The sequence below is a fragment of the Cydia amplana genome, chromosome 21 (genome assembly GCF_948474715.1).
Source record: "Cydia amplana chromosome 21, ilCydAmpl1.1, whole genome shotgun sequence".
Lineage (NCBI taxonomy): Eukaryota > Metazoa > Arthropoda > Insecta > Lepidoptera > Tortricidae > Cydia > Cydia amplana.
The window spans coordinates 5391100-5400327 of NC_086089.1; the positions used below are offsets into that span (position 1 = coordinate 5391100).

The following is a 9228-nucleotide window of genomic DNA, read 5'->3' on the forward strand; positions in this document are numbered from 1 at the left end:
TGGTGCGGAACCCTCCGTGCGCAAGTCCGACTCGCACTTGGCCGGTTTTTTTTGAGTTGACATCTTATTGCGTAATTAATGTGGGTTGACACATTATTGCTAAACACCATCCTTAAATGATTCTATTCACCTATCCTCCTAAGGCCCAAGGTCCTACCTATAGTACCTATTCAGTTGGAAGTAATTTAAACCATGTTCAATTGGAACAGTCTCTTTTGCTTTGTTTCGTTCAAACAACGCAAAATCAACTCTATTTCCTACATTTTAGGTTCAAATTTCAGTGGCAAATTTTGGATGTTTCGTTTGTATGGCTGGGCCTTAGGAGGCTATGAACAGAATTCATTTTAGTATAAGGTGGCTAGTTATTGAAGGCTGCTTATACTAAAATGAATTCTGTTTATAGGTGAATAGAATCATTTTTAGTTTAGGGTGGCCAGTTACTGGCGAATACCCTGTAATGAAAAAAGTCAAATGCCAACATTTCAATGTAATAAACACTACAAATTTAGATTAAAACTTTTGAACCTATAACTTTTTAGAATATCAATCGCTGAATTGAGATATCGGCAGTTTTTAACCGTATTATCTGATAAAAAAGCGGCCAAGTGCGAGTCGGACTCGCCCATGAAGGGTTCCGTATTTAGGGGATTTATGACGTATTAAAAAAAACTACTTACTAGATCTCGTTAAAACCAATTTTCAGTGGAAGTTTGCATAATGTACATCATATATTTTTTTTAGTTTTATCATTCTCTTATTTCAGAAGTTACAGGGGGGGGGACACATTTTACCACTTTATAAGTGTTTCTCGCGCAAACTATTCAGTTTATTTTGATGAAAAAAATATTTTGAGTTTCAGTTCTGAGTATGGAGAACCCCCAAAATTTATTGTTTTTTTTTGCTATTTTTGTGTGAAAATTATAATGCGGTTCACAGAATACATCTACTTACCAAGTTTCAACAGTATAGTTCTTATAGTTTCGGAAAAAAGTGGCTGTGACATACGGACGGACGGACAGACAGACAGACAGACAGACAGACAGACATGACCAATCCATAAGGGTTCCGTTTTTTGCCATTTGGCTACGGAACCCTAAAAAGTAACCTTTTCTTAAACGACCGAATCCGGCGGGTCTCAGCGGAACGGACCCCTTTATTATGATCGATTGGGTCATTAATGTTATCATTAGGGTCCCCGTTTTGGAGGCTCCTGGATACTGTGCTAACGACCGACTATTTTTGATTGGAGGTTGAGGTTCTGATGATAGCTGTAGCCTAGTAGAGTCAAGGTATTAAATATCAACACGGACAAAGTGCCAAAAATATGTATACAAGACCTTATTGCCTAAACATTAACCCCTCGTATGCGGTCTGTCAAATTTGATCATTGAAAAAGTGACCTTTACATTAAAACAATAGATTTAAATTCCCACGCACGAATCCGTGTCTTAAGCATGTGAGGGTTTAAAGTAGTGTGTACATATTTTTGGCACTTTGTATGTGGGTGCCAAGTTCTAGTTCGCTAGTTCGCTTAGTTCTAGTTAGTTTGGGATGTAAGTAATTAAAGTTGAGGATTTGTCTTGGCTAGTTTTTATATCAACAACAACATTTTAGAAAAGTATCATAGACAAATGTAATACAGCGTGTGCGTAAAAACTAGCCAATTTAAATCCTGAACTTTAATTACATCCCAAGTGAACTAGAACCAGGCGTGTCTCACTCCGCGATTTCGTCGCTTTGCTACAGGTAGCTAAAAGTACCTACATCCGTTCGGCCCCAATTTTGGGGAAAGCCATAAGCCGCGCGTGGCACTGTCGCCACCTAGCGGCCGTATCTGTGCTGATCGTAACAGACGCGTTTTGTTAGAGAGTGAGTCTTCTGTACTTAGTACTATTATTTATTCTGTGCTAGAACTTAGCACCCATTACCTAGATCTCAATTCTTTTTCCGGCGAAGTCAACAAAGACGCATGCATATCACTACATAGTATAAAACAAAGTCGCTTCCCGCTGTCTGTCTGTCCCTATGTATGCTTAGATCTTTAAAAGTACGCAACGGATTTTGATGCGGTTTTTTTTAATAGGTAGAGTGATTCAAGAGAAAGGTTTATGTATAATTTGATAACCTGTGCGAAGCCGGGGCGGGTCGCTAGTTTTTAATATTGAACTTGGCTCTCATTTTACATTTAAATAATAATGTGTTTGATGGGATTATTACTTACACTATAACTCCCAGGTATTCGTAGAAAACCACCCGAACTGTCAGAGTGTCTGTTATCGTCAAATAAATTGGCTCCATTAACCATACAACAGGATCGTGGGTTCGGGACGACTTTGGTAAATGACAGGTATCAATCAAATCTTTCTATCGAGTTGAGTTGCGGAATGGTGTAAAAAATGGTACAGCAAAACAGAGAACTTACCGAAAATCGGAATACCGGTATATGCCTCTCTATCGCTCGCTATTATGCTAGAGAGAAAGAGAGGCAGATAACAAAATTCGATCTTCGATGTTCGCGGTAGGCTAGGTGTTCCCCGTTCTATCACCAATTGACTAAACCGATAACACTGATCAAAAGGCCGCTCATCATCGCTCAAACATGTGTCAAATTAAATATATTAAAAAAATGCATGCAATGCATGCATGCATGTGTCAAATTATCATCATCGTGATAATCGAGTATTTAAGTTTTTAGATTTACCTCTGACGTTTCGAGGACGGCGTTGTCACCGTGGTGTCGGAGAAGACTGAAGTTGACATAAACATCTTCTAGCTTCTTCAATATTTATTGTAATAATGTGTAACAATCGTGAAAGTTTAAATCAGTGGATCGTCAGGTGAATCATCACTTCAGAACTCTTAGTTAGGCAAGGTGATAATCGTTGGTAGGAAACACCAAACAAAAGACTTCGTAGCATTGTCAATCCGATTTTTTTTTGTGTTGGCGTTTGTTTATGTACGATTGTCGTCTTGACTAGCCTTCTCGTGTGATACTATGTCCTATCACAAGCATTTGACATTTAGCGTAGGTACTTCTCATGCATGCTCGGAGTAATAATCCAATATGGAGTGGTGACACGCACTATTTTCTATGTGAAAAATTCTGCCGTTTTCGGTGCGGGGGGCGAGGAACGCACACAAATAATGTAAACACTAATGCATTTTTTGCATGCGTCGCTACACACGCACACGACAAAATTATCAAACACTAGCATAAACTATATTCACACAAATACAAGAACAAACACAGCCAACCCTGTCCGTGAACGAGATGATGTCAGTTCTAAGTAAACGTAGAAGTGCGAGGGACTTGTCGATAATATTGTCGATATTTTATTGACTGAATTTTAACTGTCTGCTTTAGTCAATTATAACCATCAAAAACATTACATGTAAAAAGGTGCAAGTCCCGCAACGCTTCTACTACAAAAAAGTTTTGAGATGTAATGCTAATGTGAAACCAAGTCGGTTATTTTAATCAGTGCCAGGGGGTGTTAAAATCGTATCAATAAGATATCTTTAATTTGTAATACCTACGTATAATGACTTGGCCATCGCACGGCTGCATAATGACATAAGGATCATCGTCACCTATTAAAAATAATTCTAATTGAACATAACGCTAGCGCTAATTGCAGTTTGAGCATTACATATATTTACGAGTACGGTAAGAGTAAAGCATTATGTGCGATTGCCAAGTCATTATATGTATTACAAATTAAAGATATCTTATTGATACGGTTTTAACACCGGGGTGGCACTGATTAAAATAACCGACTTGGTTTCACATTAGCATTACATCTCAAAACTTTTTTGTAGTAGAAGCGTTGCGAGACCTGCACCTTTTTACATGTAATGTTTTTGATGGGATCTCATCTCTTTTTGTAGACAGTCCTTCTTTCGGGTACTCATACCCATACTATGTATACACATATCATAACTAAACACATCTTTATTCATACTCACATCGTACATACATCGTAGTGTACCTTTACTTTACCTACTATTTGTAGGAACTGCAACAGTAACTTTGTAATAGCATATATTTATATGGTATTACAAACTTACTTATGCAGTTCTTAGATATTTAAAACGTGACTGATATTGCAATATTTTTAGGTTTTCGATGGCTTGATAAGCTGAAAACTACTTATGTTTAAAATTTATTGCATCTTTTGGAAATCTAAAAAAATAAATCAAAATAACAATATATTTATAATGTTCATATAGATTTTATCGATATTGGTTTTTATGGTGTCCCATCACTAACTATGGTAGAGTGATACCAGAGTAATAAATTAAAAGTGCCTATTTATGGAAAATGACGGCAGTAAAATACCTTAAAATAAATAAATTACAATACTTACAAACATTGGACATGTCAAATAAAAAATATACGATAGAAACTAAGAGAAAAATGAATTTTCAAGCAGTAGTAGGGTAGGTGCGTTAGTTTTCGTCCAGCTCTAGTTTTCGTCCACTTGACGAAATTGAATATAAATCTACATTGCTGCACAAATTTGGACTTAATGCAATCCTTAATGTCGAGACAATATATCTATCTACATAAAAAATGTATTTGGCAAGTAGCAAATTAAATATCAAATATGTTATTTGCTAATCTGTCATGTGGACGAAAACTAGAGACTAGAGCATGGACGGAAACTAGTACAATGACCCTATATCGGTAATATCACGTTATTTATGATTTATACTATTTATTTCATTGAATGGATTATGTTGATATAAAAATAAGGTGTTATATAAATTATATAACAATAAGCAACGCAAATTGGAAGTTAGGTATACCTAATGAATATTTAGAAAGTCTTCTTTAAATTTTACCCTAAATTAGATCTAGTACCATGAAGTGGTATCACTTTCAGATTGACAATGTTTCTTAGTTTTTTGCTAAATTAGTGCACTATTTGATAATATTTACATGTAATAGTACTTACATATGAAAAGAAACGTGTTCTTTAAGTACGCTAGATGTGTCCGATCGGTTTTTACAGGAGAAAACGCTACAATTCGGCATTTTCTGCTCCTAACATTCCGCTTAGACTGACGTTTGCTGAATGGCGTATGACGTATGGCAACAAGTTTTATATAACCTCCTTGACCGGTGGCCGCCGACTTTTGGCAGAGGGGAACGCCTGTTAATGGCGGTTCCTGTTGGTTTATTATTCCGAGCATGCATGCGATGACAATACCTATTTAATATTAAGAATTCCCAAAAACGCGTCCCATTTCCCACGCGACTCCCTTTAATCTGTTAAATTATAAAGCCAATAAATCATTAATTACAGTTGATAAGGCTCAAGCCGATAACCGAACATTAGTGGGACATCGGGTGCGCGACAGGAAGCCGGCCCGTCATTTGTCAGACTGACGTTTGACATCAGTCACGGCGTACCTGACTTTTTGTCAGGCGCGTACGCAAAAACGGTGCGGAGTCGGTGTTTGACTGCATGTGTTTTGACACGCTTAAGAACAGAATATACCTACTATTATAAAGTTAGTGTCGACCCAAAAATCATTGACTCAGCTTACCAGTGTTCCCTACAAGAAAAGGGGCATTTACCCTAGAAAAGTGTCCTGTGTGGCTACCACCAGTTTGGCACTGACATAAGCGCTATCGAGACCGTAACTTACTTTCTATGCATCTCGCTCGTCCTCGCATATTAGTGCGAGCGAGATGTATAAAAAAGTATTTTACGTAGACGTTATCATTATATCACCTATGTCAGTTATGACTCTGTCAATGACTCATGGTAGGTACTATTAAGTAATAGAGTAGTACCCATTGCACGTTATTTTCTCAGAATTAGGTAGATAGTTCTAGCAATTTTACCGTAAATCTAAATACATACACATAGACAGACTTGACATTTAAAAATTTACAGCCTCGGAGCAAAACTATTCGTATGTTCAACTGTGAACAGTAAAACAGTTTGAACCTTTATAAAATGAAAATAGAATAAATTAACGTAACTTGACGTGGCTATGAAAAGATGATAAAAGTGTCAATCGATTCGCATAACTCAATAAATATAACACAAATTCTAGATACTTTTTGCCTTATAATTCATAGTTTTTATCTAACAAAATCGTCGATAACGAAGATCAATGCATAATTCTATTAATAAACCTCCGAAATTCTTCCAACACCTCTTAAAACTCAACCTCTGGCATATGACCAATGACACCATCAATTAATCGACAAATCACCGTTAAACTCATTTTTACGCTAAACACCTGTAAGATGCTCTATCGTACAATATTAATGTAAGTAGCGAACACGTAACATAACACGCTTACGAATATTACACCATATCAAGATTACTGAGAATAATATTAGAGAAAATAAAATAGACGCCCTGTCACGGCGGAGCTAAATAATCACGGTGGTGTTCTATCAAATAACTCTGAAACACAGCAATGAACGCACCATAAATAACCTTATATTTCTACCAAGGCGATCTCAACTCTATACTCAAGATACAAGACTTAAAATTGAATGGAGATTGAAGTGTTAGTTGTATAGAGAAATTATCGAAAATCATGGGCAATCTTTTAGGATATTTATCAAGAGGACATTGCTGGCTACTGACAAAACAAACAATTTACATTTGGAGACGCGATGCGTTTGGTATGTTATCGATTTGAAGAGATATTTTTATCGGACGCTGAGTATTATTTTTAAGTACGATATGTGATTAGTGCTGTAGTGGTAGGTCATTTGACGTTATAATGTGTCGATGTATCCGGTCAATCGATATTATTCATAGTACTAAATACTATAAACTTTTAAACTGAAAGTGAGAACTTTACATACATTTTTAATTTATACCTATATAAATATACAACGCATCTTTCTTATTCTAATTATATTAAGACTAAAAATATTTATACATATTTGATGAGTAGGTAGTATGTAGTAAAATTAATCATAGATCTTTTAGAAACAGAGTTAAATTTTAATACCGTAACACCTTTTGTATATTTGGCTGATAAAATACCTCACTAATACTAAATCTCTTATTTCCAGGTAAAAAATGGCGCTCGCTGACTCCGCAAGACCGACGGCCGTTTGTAGAAGAGGCCGAGAGGCTCCGAGTCATCCACATGACGGAGCACCCCAACTACAAGTACCGGCCGCGGCGACGGAAGCAGAACAAGACGCGGCCCAACCAGCCCGCGCCCCCCGCCAGCGCGCCCCCCACCTCCGCCGCCCTCGGCTCCCCCTACGCCGCCGCGACCGACTCGCCCGACGCACGCTTCTCCCACAACCCGGGCGCCGGCTTCTCGCCTTACAGAACCTCCCCCCTCGCCTCAGACTACCAGTCCAACCAGTTCAACGGCCACGTCCAAACTCCAGAGTCTTCCCCGGCGAGGTCGCCCGAACCACAGGGACGGAGGAGCGCCCCGGCCGAAGCCCCGCTCCCCACCCCCGACGCGTCACCAGTAGAAAACGAGAAAGAGAACTTCCAGTACGAAGAACGGCGAAGAGCCATCAACGCTTCCTCCATGTCCGATTCCTACTCCCCTTACAAGACATACAGGACGCCCGGCTCGTACTCTCCGGCTCCTGTCGCCGCTATGGGCATGGCTAATGGCATGTACGTTATGTGCACGCAAAGGACTTTAGCGGAGCAGCCGCCTCTCGTCACCGGAACGTTCTTCCCCCCCGTCGCAACCTCCCAAGACCAGCAGGCGCTAGGCACGTCCACTCCCAGGGTATCGTCCGCTCCAAGCGGACAAATGAGCGCCGAATACAGCATCCAGTACCACCCGTACGAGTACGAGCAGATGTACAAAACGGAGGACACGTACGTCGCGCAATCGCACTATCCTGAACAGCCTAAGACCGAGTACGACACCGGAGGCGGTTACTTCTCAGAAGAGCCGCCCGCCAATCAGGAGTCGGAGCAATACATGAGCCAGCGGCCCGAGATCAGGACCGGCTCGCCAGAGTCTGATGTGGATGCGAGGGAGTTCGATAAGTACTTGGACTATGCTCCTGAGCAGATGGAGCAGCACCAATATAGATACGAGCAGCAGCAGCAGCAGCAAGGGTACAGGCCGCCGTACTGTCCGGATCAGGCGCCGGGGCCTGAGTACTGTTCCGAGAGGATGTACCCGTCTCCGTACGCGTCGGTGATCTCCGGGCCGCCGCCCGCGGGCCCGTACCCCGCGCCCGCCGCCGCGCTGGCCGAGGCGCGCACGGACGACGAGTTCAGCGTCATCCTTGCCGGCGTCAGGCAGACGTGCTACAGCAACTGATCCTCTCCAGCCTTCCTATTAGTAGCCCAAAGAGTATATTTCCACAGTTTTGTGATCGAATCAATGTTTAAATTCCTAGTAAGAATTAAATTCTGAATTATGACTCTTGCGTTAGTTTGTAATTGTAAATGCCTGAAACGTTATAAAGTTTTCGTTTGACTTTAAGTAGGATGTAGATTTTGTATTATATTGCCGGTTGTAGGCGACCATCGTGAAGTATACTGGATATTTATAATAAAACTAGGATTTCTTTTAATGTTGGACGCAGCATGTTGACCAGTGATTTAGAATTTATTTGTGCAAATATTTGAAATAGAATGTCATTCTGACTATCTATAGTTCTGTTTCGTTAGAACCGAAAACAAATTCTTGCATACCTTGCAACGCTCACGCAAAATTCTTTGCAGAGAATCGGCCACTTAGTTTTTTTTTCGGAATAAATGTTAACTCATTAAGCTTGTGGTATGCCTTGTGAGTTTGCATATATGCATAAAATTGGCAAAAACAATCATGTGAAAACCCTATTTTTTGACAACTGCACTTTGGAAACATTCTAAAATTTGCATTAGCCCTTGAACGTCGCCTAATCGTGTGCGGCGCGCCATTGTGAACCTTGTCGGAATGCACGAAAGTTGATATTGGGCTGTAACCGCGCGCGTCAATTGACGTCTTTAGAGGTCAAAGGGATGTACATGATATTTATATAATATAATATTATTCTGATTTAAACTTTGTAATATTGCAGTTTGCCAATGATTTAAAAATCGTGATCATTGTATTAGGTATATTGGTGCTATGAAAATGTCCATAATAACATAAAAACTGTATTTGCACTACGAGACAGCAATTCCTATGTAAAAGATTATTTATTTGTAGCTGTCGTACTTTTGTATATTTCTTAGGTAAAATGAATTTCGAAATTAATGTAACTCTCAATAGAGT

At 39.5% G+C, this 9228-nt stretch overlaps 1 protein-coding gene across 1 annotated transcript in view; it reads left to right on the forward strand.

Moving 5' to 3' along the window:
- LOC134657810 (transcription factor Sox-17-alpha-A) overlaps positions 1-8729 on the forward strand; it is a 143359-nt gene extending 134630 nt beyond the window's left edge. Inside the window, exon 3 of the mRNA XM_063513377.1 lies at positions 7052-8729. Within this exon, the coding sequence (XP_063369447.1) occupies positions 7052-8286 (1235 nt within the window). The 3' untranslated portion in view covers positions 8287-8729. The remainder of the gene's footprint in view (positions 1-7051) is intronic.
- Positions 8730-9228: the final 499 nt, after the last annotated feature.